The sequence below is a fragment of the Micropterus dolomieu genome, linkage group LG17, assembly GCF_021292245.1.
Source record: "Micropterus dolomieu isolate WLL.071019.BEF.003 ecotype Adirondacks linkage group LG17, ASM2129224v1, whole genome shotgun sequence".
NCBI lineage: Eukaryota > Metazoa > Chordata > Actinopteri > Centrarchiformes > Centrarchidae > Micropterus > Micropterus dolomieu.
In genome coordinates, this window is record NC_060166.1 from 25,996,867 (window position 1) to 26,013,776 (window position 16,910).

Genomic DNA, 16,910 nt, shown 5'->3' on the forward strand with positions numbered 1-16,910 from the left:
CTTTCGCCCGATGTCAGCTGGGATTGGCTCCAGCCCCCCGCAACCCTGTACGCAGGAGGAAGCGGTTGACGATGGATGGATGGATGTCTATTGTTATACACAGTGGCTTGTCTTTTAGTCTAGTAACTAACTAACTAACTAACCGAGTAGTGCTGTGCCACTGAACCATAACCAGGTGTTTAAGGGATCACATCAAAATCCTCAAAATCTTTTCAGACTTAAACGACTGTGTGCTGCAAATCATGGAAGCTGGAACTAACTTGCTCAACTGTCTCAGTCAGGATTTGAGCTCCCAATCCGTGATAGGGCAAGCCATTTCTTTAAAAAGAACCCTATGCCACCCAGGAGCCCTGACGTACTAGTTGAACTGAGATCATCTTTGTGATTTGAGAGTCAAGCTCATGAGGTTGACTTTAGTGCAATAGTCAAAATTTATTTTAAATTAAGATACTCTATATAATAATGTAATATATCCCAAGTGGATCAAGAAAAACTACAAAATACAGCAGCCAGGCCATGTATCAAAATAAACTACTGTATTTTTGAATTTCAAAAGAATACTTTTACAAGATACCATGAAACTTAGTGACTAAAACTGTAGGCGATGTTAGAGGACATTTAGAAGTGACAAACTAGGGAGAAATGATAGGACCATTCGCTGCCACACTGGTCATGTTTGTCATCAGCTCACCCACCACCATTCAACTATTGTAACATTAAACATAATTTGGATGTTTGGCTGGTACCAACATTCATGTTACTTCCAGCTGGTGTAACTGTATTATTGTTCGGGTGAAAACAACTGAGAGAGAGAGAGTTCTTGTGTTAGGAAAACGTGCTGTAGAGTACCAGAAACAGGTTGTGGCATTGGAATTATGGTCATTATTTGAAAGAAGTGACTGGAGATATTTTTATTATAATTTAAGTAATGTATTTCACTTGACAAATGACCAATTTACCGAGAACACAGATAATCAACTATGGGTTCTTGTATGCTCTGCTTGACTCGGCCTGCTCATTGTTGTGTTTTGTGGTGGATATGTGGCAGTGTTGCCAACAGGGGAGTAGCAAAGTTCCCTCTAGTTCAAAGTTCTCTCATTGCATGATTAAAGGATGTTTTTTGATTGTCCGCCACAGTATCAATATTATTATCAATGCCACATATTGATATGTGATTTTGTTACTAGTCCTATTTAAAATCATAGTTGATTGCTTAAAAAAACTTATTATCAAGCATGTAAGGAGCCTAGCTAATGAGGAGAGCTATGTTAACGTTAGATCACAGCTGGTTTGTTCAGGTAAGCATGCTGTAGTCTACATAGCTGGAAGTCAATATCAACTGTCATTCTGTGGGAAGCACTGCACTCTTTTGACAAAAAAAACGCTCTCTCTCTCGCACGGCACAGTGGAGTTTGTTTCGGGGTTCCGTGCTCGGGCACAGTTAGCGATCACACTAGATGCGTACCGTACTGTGGCTGGACTCCGGAGCGATCACACTGGTCAAACGAACAGGACTTTGGCGATTAAACATGCTTGGGCACGGTACGGATCGCTTAGTGTGAGTACACCCTGAAATGACAATGCCGATTTATCTGCAATTGGTGTGAATCGGCCAATAACACTGACACGCTGATAAACCTAGAACTGACTGACAAATCATCCGATAGTTGAAGTTGAATTAGAGCTAAAGTTTGAGATGCCTAATGGTTAAGTGTGAGGATTTCTTTTTTCGAAAGGACAACGTGCACAGCATTTCTAACACTATCACAAAAAAAAACACTTGTATTCACCATGGTGGTGATCTGAACATTTATTTAATCTCGAGCTCATGTTTGGTGCTGCTGAAAAGCGACAGGGGATCCTGAGGGAGTGGTTACAATTTAAAACCTCCAATATGCAACTCAGCGCCTTAAGGGCAGAACAGGAAAAGAGTACTGTTGGTCCCATTTCCCCCCGCCTCACTTGAGGAAGTTTACACCCCAACACTTATCACTCATTTTGATTAGCTGTCTACATAGAGACATGTGGACCCTGAGGCTGAGCTAACTGGCCTCCATGCCCACAACAGGTGTTGAAGAGGCAATGAACACAGGCAATAAAACAAGCAATAGTGTTCACTTTTATTTTCAAAGGACCCTGTACTGCCACACCATCAGCTTTGCTATTCCTTGATTTCTTTACAGTTTTTTGCTGTGACTTCCCTGTTCTGAGGTCACTACCCTTGACTACTGCTGTCATGCTGAGAATCCAATTTATAGCAACCAGAGTGCATATAAAATATGCATTGCATATTGCCACACTAATTTGTGGTTTATATTACACTGCTGACTTCTACAACCAATGACCCAGTTAATCTTAATCACCCAAATGAAACGATTAATTGCACTGCAACTATTAAATAGTTTGTGTTTAATTACTTATTCAATCCTTCAAAGCAAAGATTGGCAATGCCCAGTACAAGGGAACATTTTGTGCTTGTGTATTGGTGTATTAGCTATTGTTAGATCCATTTGATGATATAACGTTTGATCTTTTCAAAGTTGGCAAGTGGAAAATAATAGCCTGAATAGTGAAAACTGACAAAAGTCTGTTCAGTAAGGGAAAGTCAACATTTTGCTTTAAATTCTGTTCTCTGCAAAACCTTTAATATCATCGTAAGAATACTACATTTAGACATTGGCCAATTTTGCTGTTGTATACAAATTTCAGCTGTCATCTGAAACATTTCATTAGCTTTTCTGGAGGTTTCTATACATACTGTATTATGAAAACATGAACTAAATTCAGAATAATTAACATTTGTTTTCCATCAGTTTCATAGCATTTGTTTGTGCATGACTACGTTTTTTCCCCCTTTTCTTTTTTCCTCTTTGAATAATGTCATATTGTCTGTTTTGTCACTGGTTGCTATGTATTGCCACAATCTAAAGCCATCACTTTATTTTGTTGTTGCTTTCTGACACAGCGACAGACAACATGCCTTTATAAAAATGATAAATGCATCTGGACGACAGCTGGATTCTATTTTGAATCCACAAAAAACAACAACTCTACATTGTACCTGAGGTTATTTACACTGCTCTCTCGTTTCCCTTCCACATGTACACTCATTCCTCCTTTATCTTTCTGTCTGTGTTTCTTTCCTTCATGCTTGCTCTGTTTCTGTGCTCTATTTCTAGGTGTCCTTGAAAAAACAGTGGAGGGGGAAGCTGCGTCTCTCACCAAGGCTAAGACCCTTTACAAGTCCTGTACCAATGAGAGTGCGTCAGCAGGCATCAGATGTCAACACAGACTATGCCTTTTTATATCTTCTGTTGTCCTAAAGTGAACATTTTTCTTGCATTGCCAAACTATCATAAACATATAATAACCATTTTTATCAAGTATTGGTTTAAAAAGTAAGAATTACTGTCTTTCAGCTTTACAGCAGTATGTGATGTGTGTATATGAAGAATTTTGTCTTAGAAGTCACATCAATAAACTCCTTGATTGCATTCCAATTTGCATAGATTAATTATGTTTGATAAGAAGTACAATATATGAATAATAACAACATTTATTTTATTTTTTAAAAATTTATTTTCTGAATTTTGATTGGTATAAAATCAATGTATCCATTATTAAAAACAGATTTTTGCTTGTTTGTATATATGCTTCATTTAAGGTTTAATTGAGCTCAGAGGAGGGGCTCCTTTGCTCGACATGCTCTCTGATGTGTTTGAGTGGCCCATTGCTGTGGACAACTGGGAGACCAACTATGGTAAAGGATTCTTTTCCATTGTCACACACAGCAGATTTCATGCACAGGCAATTCTTTCTTTCTCACTTCCTTCTCTGTTCAGGTAAAACGTGGAGGTTGGAGGACGTCATCGCAAAGCTAAATGAGAAATATGGAACTCAACTCTTGGTTAACTTTTTTGTCGGCACCGATGACAGGGACTCCAATTCACACATCATTCATGTAGGTGTGCAACTGTAGCTAAAACACCCTCCTCTAGCTATATATTTCATAGACCCACATTCATATAGACACATCACATCCATCCAGCTTGAATATGACCACCCACCATGTTTTTCAAATCTCATTTCTTTGGCTTGTATTTATTAGTATAGTATATAGTATAAATTGTATTTAAACATGTTTTTTTGTCTTCCTCTTTGCCAGTTTGACCAGCAGACAAGCCTCGGCCTCTTGTCCAGAGATTACTATGCCTGTACTGGACCCTACGCAGAGGTATGCTTAAGGTTCACATGTGCACACACACACACACACACACACACACACTTGTATTATAATTAAGTCTTTCAACCAATGCACAATGAAATCAGGTCCATGTGTTCATTTGGGCCAGTGCCATTGAGTCTGGGTTTAATGTCCCTTAGAGTTTGTTCTTGCAAACATAATGTCCAACCAGTGGTGAGGGCATCAGGTGAAACATCAGTACCTTGATAACCTTTATGGTTATTTGTGTGCTTTTGCGCATTTGCAAGCGTGTGTGTATACAATAAATACAAATCCACTCTGAAGCACCAAGTGATGATGAAAATCAAAGAAGCAAAACGGAACAGATTTGGTTATGTCTCAATTCAGACCAGATGTGTGTGATTAAAGCTGACATCCTTTGCTCTGGTTTTACTTTACAGTTTACCACAAACTCATGATTAATATGCAGAAAGAAGCACTCAACCGCACTCAGCTTGAGGCGGGCTGAGTGTGTGTGTGTGTGTGTGTGTGTGTGTGTGTGTGTGTGTGTGTGTGTATGTGTACATAAGTGCATGCTGTGCTTCGATTTTTGGTAATGGGTTAGATTCAAACCAGTGTCCTTTCTTTCTTGTTGAAGTAAAGTCAAGTTATGAATATAATGAATGTGTGTGTTTGACAGGCATGTCGGGCATACGAGCAGTTCATGATTGACCTAGCTAAGCTTATCCGCACTGACCGGGGACTGGCCATCAATGAAACCAGCATCAGAGAGGAGGTGACACGAGTTATGGATCTGGAGAGGGACATCGCCAACGTAAGTGCATATTCACGCTTTCCCAGCAGAAACCTAAATAGTTGGTCAGATCTGAGCACTTCGTCTATAAGAGTGCTTGTTTGTTCTTTGTTTTCCAGCAGCAAAATTTACCTTATCGCCTATCTTAGCTTCACATAACAGGAGGATTTTGCGGGAAATCGACGTATGACAGTATAACCTTCCACTCCTCCATTTGCTGCCCAGACCTCTCTCCTCTCTGTGTGTTTGTGGCTCCAGTCTGGAGCAGCTGCTGTGTAAAACAAGCCGTTAAACAGCCTGATCCCTACACAACAACTTTTCTCAGACATCAACAGGTTTCCACGGTCCATGTTTGTCATTCTTTGCTGCTCTGCTCCACTCACTGCCATGCTTCACTTACCCTCCACTCGGCTGCTGGCTTTTACAAGGCAGTCACTGTTCAAGCTCTGACATTTACAGACCTGAAGCCTCCTGGGACTTCAAATATGTTTGTTGCTGTTGGACCACCACTGCAATTGTATGCATGTGTCAGGAAACTGGAGGGTTATGTTGTGACAGCATCCTTGATTTTCAACCACTCTGTCTTGCTCTCTCCAAGGCTACTGATACTCCAGAGGACCGTAACAATCCAGTGTTGCTTTACAACAAGATGGAACTGGGTGATCTGAATGCCAACTTCACCCTTGAGGTTGAATCACAGGTAAAAATAGACTTCTTATCTGTCAGACTTTGTTGTTTCTTTTACAACTTCCATCCACTTTCCTATGTTCTTTTTCTCTTTCTGTGCTTTCGGATTCACTCTGAAGGTATTTGACTGGAGCCACTTCACAGCTAAGATAATGGATACAGTCAACATCAGCGTAACTGACACAGAGAAAGTCATAAACTACTCCCCCAACTATTATAGAAGACTCAACCATATCTTGGCCAGATACACCAAGAGGTTTGTTTGTGTATAATACTATTATATTTGTGAGTTTGTGGGGGTGGGAGCTTAATGCATGCAATGAACAGCTGATCACCTATGACTCATGTATCGTAGCTTTATGTGAGTAGGAGACTTTCTTTGAACATCCTTCTTCCCCTCACAGGGATCTCCAGAACTACATGGTGTGGCGTTTTGCTATGAACATGGTGGTGGGCCTAAGCAGAACGTACAGGGACACCAGGAAGGCTTTCCGTAAGGTATAATGCCAGGACCCTGATCCTGAACCTCTCTGTAGATAAACACAGGGGCCAACTAACTGAATTTTAGAGAGTTAAACAAGACCAAAAGTATACAACTAAATGCTAACAAGTACAATGTAAAAGCGGTCACCATCTTAATGTAATTAACAGCTGAGGCTGACTGGAATGTCATTGATTTCCAGGTATTATGAACCAAAGTAGTGGGCAAAGCCAAACTTCGACCTGCTGGTGGTACTAGATGAAAAAGGTCACCGAAGTTACTACAATTAATTCTAGGGGGAGCATGAATGTACAAACTTTCATGGCAATTCATCCAATAACTGTCAAAACATTCCGCTGACAAACAAGGTGTCAACCTTGTAGTGGCTCTAGATGAAAAGACAAATTATCATCGGTGAGATTAATCTTCTGGGTAACATGAATGTTTGCACCTTCTCTGCATCTTTCTAATCCTAGCCTTCTTACTAATCTAATAATTTCCCATCTGCCCTATTTCATATAGTCCTAAGTGATGTATAATAGAAGTGCAAATATAGAATTGCCATGAGCCTCTTTAACCAACATGCTGAGTGGTTTATCCTGCATCGCTAATTGGTCGGCGATTCTTTACTTTCCCTGCAGGCTCTGTCTGGTACAACGTCAGAGGCAGCAGTGTGGCGACAGTGTGCACTTTACGTCAACAACAACATGGACAATGCTGTAGGACGACTGTATGTGCAGGAGGCCTTCTCTGAAAAGAGTAAAGAACTGGTCAGTAGGGGGGGATTTTATCATATCATTACATTAGATAAGATTTAATGTTCCATAAAAAGCTATTACAAATATCATTAAATATTATTAGTCAGTGTTTGTTCTGTATAATGTAATTGAATGCTGTGTTTTTACTGACATTTGGAAGTGGTACTAAATCATAGAAATAAATTTGCATGTGTTTTCACAAAACAGTGTGAGAATGTTTATGTGTTCAGTTATTCATACATACAGTATGATAACACGTTTTTCACACACATCCCATGCCCGTGAATTTTTGTCTCTCACCTTTGTTTTTGTCACCTTTATCTCTTGGTATCTCCACCACAGTATTGCATTTTGTGCTTGTACCATTGAAAGCAGCTGAACAAAGTGTCCTTGTTATCATGCCCACACCACCCACACTGTAAATCTCAACTCTGGGCACGTGTGTGTATGTGCATTCTTTGACACATGACTATGAGTCATATTGTGTGTGTGACCGTGTGCATCTGTCGTAATGCTGTTGTCTCACACACTGTAAATCTTTGTCACCTCTTTCTGGACGTTCGCCGGCTGTAGCATGTGGATTCCACATCTCAGCCTGTCTGAATGTTTCCATGTGTGTGTTTGTGTGTGAAATGCAACACACAACCCTTTTGAGATTGCATTTACATATCAACACCTCTTTCTCCTGTCAGGATTGGTGCCGAGTGCACAGGCAAGAGCAGGTTGAGGACCCAAAGGCAGGACACAAGCAGGATCAGACTTAGTTGGCAGATTTATTGTAAAAACTCAATACTCATGTTTACAGGGTGTGACGGCAATTCGAGTTTTCAAATAAACAGCTCAGGCAACACTTGTCTTTCTGTGAATTTTATTCAAATCTTCTACAGAAGGACTCACAGCAACACACATACGCCGTATACATGTATGCTCGAATGATTGAGGAGAGCTGATGGAGCTTGTTATTTAACCAGCTTTAGGGTCAATCATCTCATCCCACAGAGACACTTTGTCCCTGAAGTCTGGATAACACGGAGAACAGAGATATTTCGACTGTTACATTTACACAGATTCAGTGCCACATCACACATGAGTCTCCCTGAGTACAGGATGTGGTAAGAAAAGTTCTAACAGAAGCACAAACCAACTGAGGTAGAAATCCAAATGGAAAAGGTAACTCCAAAACAGGTGGGGAAAAATACAGAGCCCAACAAATGTTTGAATATGGCACAAACAGAGACACTTAACTAATGAAGGGGCAGACAGGCAGAATCATGACATCCGCAAATACATGGCCATACATATAAATAAGTATGCTGAACTGATCTGCAGTTGGCAAATGTTCTGCACTCCTCCACATACCAACCATATCAAGGGGCATTTTGAGTAGTTTTGATTATATTGTATTGACTATATTATGATGATACTATTTCTCTACATTTACTCAAACAGACATTCATGCGTGCAACGACAGACATCTATGCGCGCACACAACACAAACTCACACACACACATGCTGTATGCTAATAGGTTTTCGGAAAAGCCTCATCAGTATGGTCCCTGCTGGTTTGTGGCGAACCACAGTGTGTTGTCCGAGTGGTCATGCAGTGTGTTACTGAGGGGTCTGCTGATGTGATGAGACACTGGAATGCCTCTGTCAGCTCGCTGTGGTCTCAGAGCACAACTGTGGTTTAAGGGATCTGGAAGGGTGACCTTCGATGTCACTGCAGTTTTTTTTTCCCCCTTCGTGTTTTGCTTTAATTCTTTTATTGGTTCAGGTACTTTTTTTGTGAATTCTTCAAATGCTGTTTTTGTTTTTGTTTGTGGACAAAATGTGGCTCGTGACAATCCATGCTTTGCATAGCATTATGCCATGGTGGTGGCGTCAGTCAGTCTGTCTCTCTGTGTGCTGGCATATTCTTGTAAATGCTGTAGCTCAAGAGCAATCCATTACAGGAATATTACACCACAGGTTCCCACTGAAAACTGAGCTTTTGATGTGGATTTTGGAGCACCTTACTGTATGAATATGCATAAAAATATCTTGAATGTGTTACTTGAGGTATGCTGACATAGAAATATTTGTTTAGTTACACGCATTTATTTACGGTCCGTGACAGAATATTAATATTGCAATAGTTTAACTTGTTTGTTTAAAATATATTAGTAATGGTGAAACATTAAGCTCAAGCACTTTAATTTAGAGGTGTAAGGCACTGGATTATTTCAGTAACACGAACTCCAACACAAAACCGCTGCATGCATCTATAATTTCACTATTTAAAGGTTATAAAATGCAGAATGTAAATTTGTAGCATTATCAATAATACATTTGCAAATTTGCAGCCAGTACAGCAGACATCTACAGTAGAGAATTTAAGACAACAACTTGAGACTTGAATAAATAAGTTAAAATGTCTTTCTAACTTTTTTGCATACCATAATTTTAATTGGAGCTTTTCATCACTAAACATGATGTAATTCTGACAGCCATTGCTTCACTTTATTCATCCATAAAAATCGTTGAAAAATCGTTTTTATTATTCCATCTGTCATTTTAATCACACAAACATTATTACCCTACTGGTAATATTACACAAGGTTATCAAACCCCTACACAGATAGAATAACCCCCGAGTGCTTCTACATTGATATGTGAGTATGTAATGAAGAGGCCTGATACAGGGTAACATTTTTTATGATTCTGTTGCACAATATGTTGCAGTTTTTTCTGTGTGCTTTTCACTGTTTCCTTTCTGCAGACCTTATGAGAAAAACTCCCACACTGTTGGCAATTTGTACTGACTGACAGTTAGTGTTGAGGTTTTTTCATGATATATATTTAATGTTAGATATCTGCGACATATTTGTGAGTTTTGTCTCTCTGTTTTTGTGTGTATGTGTGTGGGCATCAGATGGAGGCGATGATCAAAGACATTCGGGAAGTGTTCATTAGTAACCTTGATGACCTGACCTGGATGGATGCAGAGACCAAGAAAGCAGCTGAGGAGAAGGTATTGGATATTATAAACAATCTTTTGTATTGCATTGCATTGTATTGTATTCTTTTCTGTGATATGTGATGACAAAGACGATTGTTTGTCAAATTTTCTCCTCTGCTTTTCGGTAGGCCAGAGCTATTCGGGAACGGATCGGCTATTCTGACAATATCAGAGATGATGAATACCTTAACAATGAGTACAAAGATGTAAGTGACTGAAAAGATATGGTTGTGAATGTTTTTCTACTTTCACTGAATTAGTGTAAAAGAATACAGAGTGGATTCATTTGTGAGCAGCATTTCAGTTCCATGAAAACATCTCGGTGAATTCTTGGCTTTTATGAGTTGTGCTGGAGAATATATGACCAAGTGTTGATAGCTCTCATCGTGGCTAATCCTCGTGTTTCTCCGGCTGTGTGTTGGTGTAAGCTGAGCTACAGTGCAGAGGAGTACTTTGAAAACATCTTACGGAACCTGGAGTATGTGCAGAAGAAACGCCTGCGGAAACTCAGAGTCAAAGTCAACAAAGAGGAGTAAGATTCCACGGGGGGAGGGGGCAAATTAAATCAATGCTCAACAAACAGGCTTCCAGATGTGTAGTAAATTAAAGTTACAAATCCAGGTCATCATACTCAAAGTTACAAATTAAATTATTTAAATCATTAACAATAAATAACTTATGGGGCTTATGGTGTGACACAATAACTTGCATTTAGCACAGTGAATTCCTATTCTCCCACACAAACTCCTACTCGCAGATACACTTCAGCCTTTCACTACTTTCACAGCAGGAATGCTAATATTAGCCTGCTATTATTAACCACATGTCAATTGTAAAATCTTCATTGCATTTAAGTTGTGCTGCACTATAGTGCTCGTACTCCATTACCATTATTTAATTCCACCTTCCTTATCTTCTCCAGATGGGTAACTGGAGCTGCTGTTGTCAACGCCTTCTACTCATCCAGCAAGAACCAAATAGGTATTTTCACATGTGTACTTGCAAACACATTTAGTCGCAAACATTAATATGTGTCATTTGTAAAGTCTTGTAAAGACAAACCTATTAAGTTTTTTTTTTTCTTTATCCCTGCTGTCAGTGTTCCCTGCAGGCATACTCCAGCCGCCTTTTTTCAGCAAAGGCCAGGCTAAATCTCTCAACTATGGTGGCATCGGCATGGTAATCGGTCACGAGATCACACATGGCTTTGATGACAATGGTATGATTTTTATTCTCTTTGCTCTCTTTTCCCACCCAGAGGAAGTCTGGGCAGATTATATGGGTATTTGGATAGAAATATTTCCCTTTCTGTAACTGGTACCACTTCAGAAAAAAGTGTTTTGAAGTGCTATTTCTGTGTGCTGCCTCAGATAATTTTTCACCTCACTCATTTTCATTTGAGTTATGTAAAGTGATTATGTTCAATATCAAAGATGTCTGAATACTTTTATATGGATATGCACAACTGCAAGCCACCGAGAAACACAATGGAAATGAATGAAGTGGAATGGAAACATGTAATTGGCATCACTTGCAGCATTTTAGTGCTGCCTAAGATAACAAGATAATGGATGTTTGGGCATAGAGAAGTATTTATTTTCTTGTTGACCAAATCCAACCGACAAACCTTTAATGCATTTTATCCATGTTTATCCATCATGTTTTAGGTCGTAACTATGACAAGGATGGTGACTTGAAGGACTGGTGGACACCAGACTCCACTCATAGGTTTCTGGAGCTGTCAAAGTGCATTGTCAATCAGTACGGCAACTTCTCATGGGACCTGGCCAATGGACTTCATGTATGTCCTGGTAGATAATCCATCTCCTACTTTTTTCCTCATGTTTCAGTTTTTATAGAATTTACTGCAGCATTTTTCTCAAATATTATTAACTTTTCTTTTTGTCTCATTTATTTGCTTTCCGGTTGCCTTTGCCAACCTATCCATTTCCATCTTTCCCTCACTTTTGCAGGCTCATCTCTTCTCTGCCTCAGGTGTCTTTAATATTTTGTGTTGACAATCCCTCGCTTTGTCTCTCCTCCTGTGCCCTATTGCTTTGAACAATGCTTCTTTTATCCCCTGGGAAAATCATGTCTTGTGTCCCAAAGAGTGATATTTGTGATTTGCTGAAACACAGAGGAAAAATTACCAGCCAGTCTTTTGGTTCTCTCTACTTATGTCCCCTCTCTAGTTAAATGGTAACAACACCCTTGGGGAGAACATTGCTGACAATGGAGGGATACGGCAGGCATATCAGGTAATGAGCCTGAAAACAATGGATACAACTTGGTTTTAGAGCCCTGGTTTACAGATGACAGAGGATGGGATTCAGTCTGTGTTTTGTTATTATCGTCTAATTGCTAACATTAATAGAAATGTGATTTTGCCAGGTCAGTGACTGGCTCAATATTTTAAACACAATGAAGGACATGATGTTGCTGCTGATGTCTGATATTTTACACGGGTTTGAGCATTTAAAGATTTAAATACAATCAATCATGATGTCATACAAGTATTTCTTTTATCTTTATTTATATTTACATGGTCAATTTTGTTGCTCTTTTGATGCCAAGTGGAGATTTGATATCCTTTGATGAATAACAAGATCTCAAACAGATTATACTATGATTGAAGTTTCATGCTGGACAGGAAATGTGACAGTATAGTATTTTATATATTGATGAGTTGACCAGACTGTTTCCAAAACAATACAGTTATATGTTTAGCATACACATGATTTACCAAACAGCCCAACTCATGAAATGCCCCACTGCATCAGAGTTTCAACCCAGTCAGATACTCACAGGCACAGGCAGTATCTTCAGAAATTAGACACTTGGATGAAGACAAGGGAATAACAACCATAATTGGAAAATGGATTTAAAATGAAACATGGTTGGTTTATTGCTGTTAAAAATGAACATCCAAATTACATTAGCAGTATACAAATAAATATGTTTTGGCTAGGTTTTAATAATCAGTAACAGTTTAATTTAATTTTGAGCCATTTTTTATTAATATATTTTAAGATGAGAACATTTGTCTTATCCTACAGGCCTATAAGAACTATGTGGAGAAGCATGGAGAAGAACCACCACTGCCTGGCATTGACCTATCCCATGATCAACTCTTCTTCCTAAACTTTGCTCAGGTAGTTGGATAGATGGAAAATTGGATGAATGGACAAGTGGATGATTTGGTGGATGGATGATAGATAAAAACATTAAAAACAGCATGTGAATCTGATGCAGCACATCCCAATTTCTGTCTTTCTCAGGTGTGGTGTGGAACACACCGACCAGAGCAAGCTGTTAATTCCATCAAAGTAGATGTACACAGTCCAGGGAAATTCAGGTAAATTTAAACCAACAGTGCTTCCTTTACACCAGTCAGGCATTTGCTTGGGAGACAAGTCAGGAAACAAATGACAACAGTAGCATTTAACATTAAAAACTTGACAAAGTGACATGTCATGTAAACTTCAGTTTCAAGTAACCATCCAATACATGAACTTTAACCCCAAACAACAATGTCCTCTGCGTGTGACACAGGGTACTGGGCTCCCTTCAGAATTTCCCAGAATTTTCCAAAGCATTCAACTGCAACAAGAGCAGCTACATGGTCCCTGACAACATCTGCCGTGTGTGGTGATCAACAGACCTGGGATGGGGACTAACATGGGTCGTCCCTGTCCCCCTACCTCTCCCCGCTGACTGTTGCCGCACTTGTGGGGGGCTACAAGGAAGTGGAAACTCTACTTAGCTCTTTACTGAATGGACCATGGTGGTTGGACTGATACTGCAGTATGCCTTCCTGCGAGGAAAGCAATGGACTGTGCTGTCACAGACAGACAGCACCTCTCTCAGAATCTAATACTGTAGTTCATTCAATCAGCCTGATTATTCTGCTACTCACTGGATACAATCACTCCTTGTGTTTTTCTTTTTCTTTTTTCCATTTTCATCTTGGTTTACTCATCATTTGTGAGTCTGCCAATGTGTATGTGAGTGTGTGTGCGTTTCAGTCAAAATACTGTAGAAGTTGTTGGCAAGAGAGGGGCAGACAGACAAATGTGCTCAAACCCACTGGCATATGAATACAGGGCACACCCACTCACACAGATACACATGTAACAAGGCTGAACCACTGTACTGTATGTGGGACTGAGCTGTATGCCTCTCATAAAACCACAGCTGGTTTCAGCTTTCATCTACATGCTGATACACTCTATGATGTACTCATTGTTAATACGTAGAACTAGATTAGGTAAATTATTGCAGAAAATCAGAATTTTTTTTGTTGAATAGACAAGTAAATATTTAATCGTAATCACATATTACACAATACTGTTCTATATTTAATGTTAATGACTCAGCTGCAGTTGACAGGCAGCTGCTGTTCACTAGCAGTACGTCATATAAACCAAAATGAAGTTTTCGCCTTTATGACAGCTGGTCATGAATCATGGAGCTGACAATCGACAGACACCAGACCCTTTTTATAGGTTCACTGAGCCACATGTGTGTTTCTGTGTTTCTATGTGTTTTCCAGTCTTTGTACATCATTATGATCGCTGCCTACTGTTTTTCAAGCAAGTATGCCTTACATGATCTGTTATGCCACTGTGTGTGAGAGTATGTATGTGTATTTGTGGGAGAACAACGTATAAGAAAATGTGATATTAAAGGAATGGCTTGACTTTTTCTTCTTGCCCAGGGTCAGATGAGAAGATCAAATTCACTCCCTGTCTTTACGCTACAGACAGTAGCCTGTTAGCTTAGCGTAGCTTATCTTATCTTAGCTAAAGACTGGAAAGAGCTAGCCTGGCTCTGCCCAAAGATAAAAGATTTGTTTACAGGCACCTCTAAAGCTCACTGATTACCATGTTATTTGTCTTTTGTTTAATCGGTACAAAAAGTTTGTGGTTTATGTTTCTTGGCTGGAAGGAAAGTGACTTTCTGGAGACTCCACCAGTCTGGCAACCTGATGGTGATGACAAGACTCCTGTTTACCCCTCAATTTTTCTATGGATTAAACAAACAAAATATAACTTGTTAATTGCTAGCTATGCTAAGTTAACCATCTCCTGGCAATAGCTTTATATTTAATAATGATATGAGAGTGGTATCAATATCCTTAACTAACTCTTGGCAAGAAAGCGTAGTGTATTTCACAACATGTTTAACTATTCCTTTAAGAAAGATGTAGTGATTTCTCAGTTTGATCTTGGCTTAATGGTGTATTGCCCATCTTTATTTCTATTTTTTTTTTTACAAATTCAAGCAAAATATAATTGATTAATTGACAGATGATATAATTAAGCTTTCAAAGGAATGTTTATGCTTATCTATTTCAAGTCAAGCCAAGTCCTTGCTGGAACCTAATGAACTTTTCAAAAGTGCATGCATTCTTCTGAATTCAGAAAGTTATATCAAGTCAGTGGATCCCAGTTTAGGATTCATTATTTTCATGTTATCATACAAGGTTGCTAATTGTGGAAAATGTTGCCTTTGCCTTTTTTATAGAAAATAGTGCAATGAATGATGTGCCATGATCACGTAGACCACTTCTTCAGGCTGTATACAGCACCCTCCATGCCCAGCATTTATACATTGCTGTTTACCTTTGTTTTGTTATCATTGTTTGTGCAAGATTTTTGTCACTGTCGTTCACTCCCTCAGGCTTTCTTTCTTTCTGCCTCTCTCCCTCTCACACTCCACCTGTAGAAAGACAGATATACCTCAGTTGCCTGTATTTAGATACTTTATAATAATGACTGATAATCATCTTGAGGTGCATTTGTTTTCTTTCAAAATAAATCTTTAAATAACAAGCTGAGCCTGCAGGCAAGTTGTCCTACAAGGTTTGTGTGTGTGTGTGTATTTGTGTGTGTTGTTTAAGCTGAATCAGGCTTCTATATAAATGCAAGCTATTAAATCTGATAAAAAAAAGTTACATTATCTTAAGTGTGCCAACAAATATCTTGGTCCTGCTGACTTGACTTAATGGTTTCTTTCTGGACTTCAGAGCCTTTACATATAGAAATCTTGTAGAAAAATATATTTTATCTAGAGTGCACTCTGTGATGTTCTTAATGATGTTCACTCATTACTGACTCGAGGGGAGTATTATGAATATGGGGGTTTAATTTAATTTTGTAATTTCCACAAATACAGGAAAAAACAAAACGTTAAAAAAGTTAATTTAAATGCAGCATAAGCCCAAACTCTTTTCCCTCTAATTTGACCTATAAAATGTGGGGGAGTAGGGGCTACGTGAAGTTAGTCAAAAGCACTATGCAAACAAGTTAATGTGCAATATCATTATGACTGCTCCCAAGCTGCCTTCTGGTAAATATACCCCATGCTGCAATGAACCAGCAAGCACATTTCTTGGCAGAAGGATGGCTTGTACCCAGGCTGAAACTGGAGAGTCAAACAGTCTGGGATGTACAGGGAATAAGAAAAAAACATTTCAAGAAGTTCAGAAGTAAAAGAGAGCACCAAAAAGAATTAAAACGCACAGTATGTATGAGACAGAATAAATTAAATATGACCGAACTTTGAAGCCAAGTGTCAAAAATATCTTGAGGAATAGAGGAGTGTAACAGGAGACAGAACCAACACACACTTGTGCAAATACACAAAAGTAAAGGATAGGACGTTCATGCTGTGTATTATCATTTCTTAATTTTTAAAAACATTTTACCACAACTGATTTCAATGTATTAGTCAGTTAACATTGGTTCAACTAAACAATGCTAATATGAATACACTAATTTTGATTGGTGGAGCAGAGCAACAGCATGTTTTGGATTTTACTCTGCATTCCACACTTATTCTTCATACTTAATTTCATGTACAGTAAACATTTAATAACAAGCCTGTCAGGATGTGTGCGAATGTATTTCCACCTCTCTGAAACTCATTCAAGTATTATTTTCAACTGAATATCATTTGCAGTTGCTTATTTACTGTCTAGCTTCCC

At 39.0% G+C, this 16,910-nt stretch overlaps 1 protein-coding gene across 3 annotated transcripts in view; it reads left to right on the top strand.

The window, feature by feature from the left end:
- LOC123986382 (neprilysin-like) overlaps positions 1-15,756 on the top strand; it is a 32,136-nt gene extending 16,380 nt beyond the window's left edge. For 2 of the 3 annotated variants that reach the window (XM_046074611.1, XM_046074610.1), the window contains exons 5-23: positions 3,180-3,260; positions 3,665-3,760; positions 3,843-3,961; positions 4,166-4,234; positions 4,884-5,018; positions 5,596-5,697; positions 5,804-5,940; positions 6,089-6,182; positions 6,807-6,935; positions 9,836-9,934; positions 10,051-10,128; positions 10,351-10,454; positions 10,845-10,903; positions 11,022-11,141; positions 11,590-11,723; positions 12,115-12,180; positions 12,979-13,074; positions 13,201-13,277; positions 13,475-15,756. In XM_046074611.1, the coding sequence (XP_045930567.1) occupies positions 3,180-3,260; positions 3,665-3,760; positions 3,843-3,961; positions 4,166-4,234; positions 4,884-5,018; positions 5,596-5,697; positions 5,804-5,940; positions 6,089-6,182; positions 6,807-6,935; positions 9,836-9,934; positions 10,051-10,128; positions 10,351-10,454; positions 10,845-10,903; positions 11,022-11,141; positions 11,590-11,723; positions 12,115-12,180; positions 12,979-13,074; positions 13,201-13,277; positions 13,475-13,574 (1,895 nt within the window). In that variant the 3' untranslated portion in view covers positions 13,575-15,756. Of the gene's footprint in view, positions 1-3,179; positions 3,261-3,664; positions 3,761-3,842; positions 3,962-4,165; positions 4,235-4,883; positions 5,019-5,595; positions 5,698-5,803; positions 5,941-6,088; positions 6,183-6,806; positions 6,936-9,835; positions 9,935-10,050; positions 10,129-10,350; positions 10,455-10,844; positions 10,904-11,021; positions 11,142-11,589; positions 11,734-12,114; positions 12,181-12,978; positions 13,075-13,200; positions 13,278-13,474 lie in introns of those variants that run through there. The other variant, XR_006828868.1, reaches the window with a different exon arrangement.
- The last annotated feature ends 1,154 nt before the right edge of the window (positions 15,757-16,910 follow it).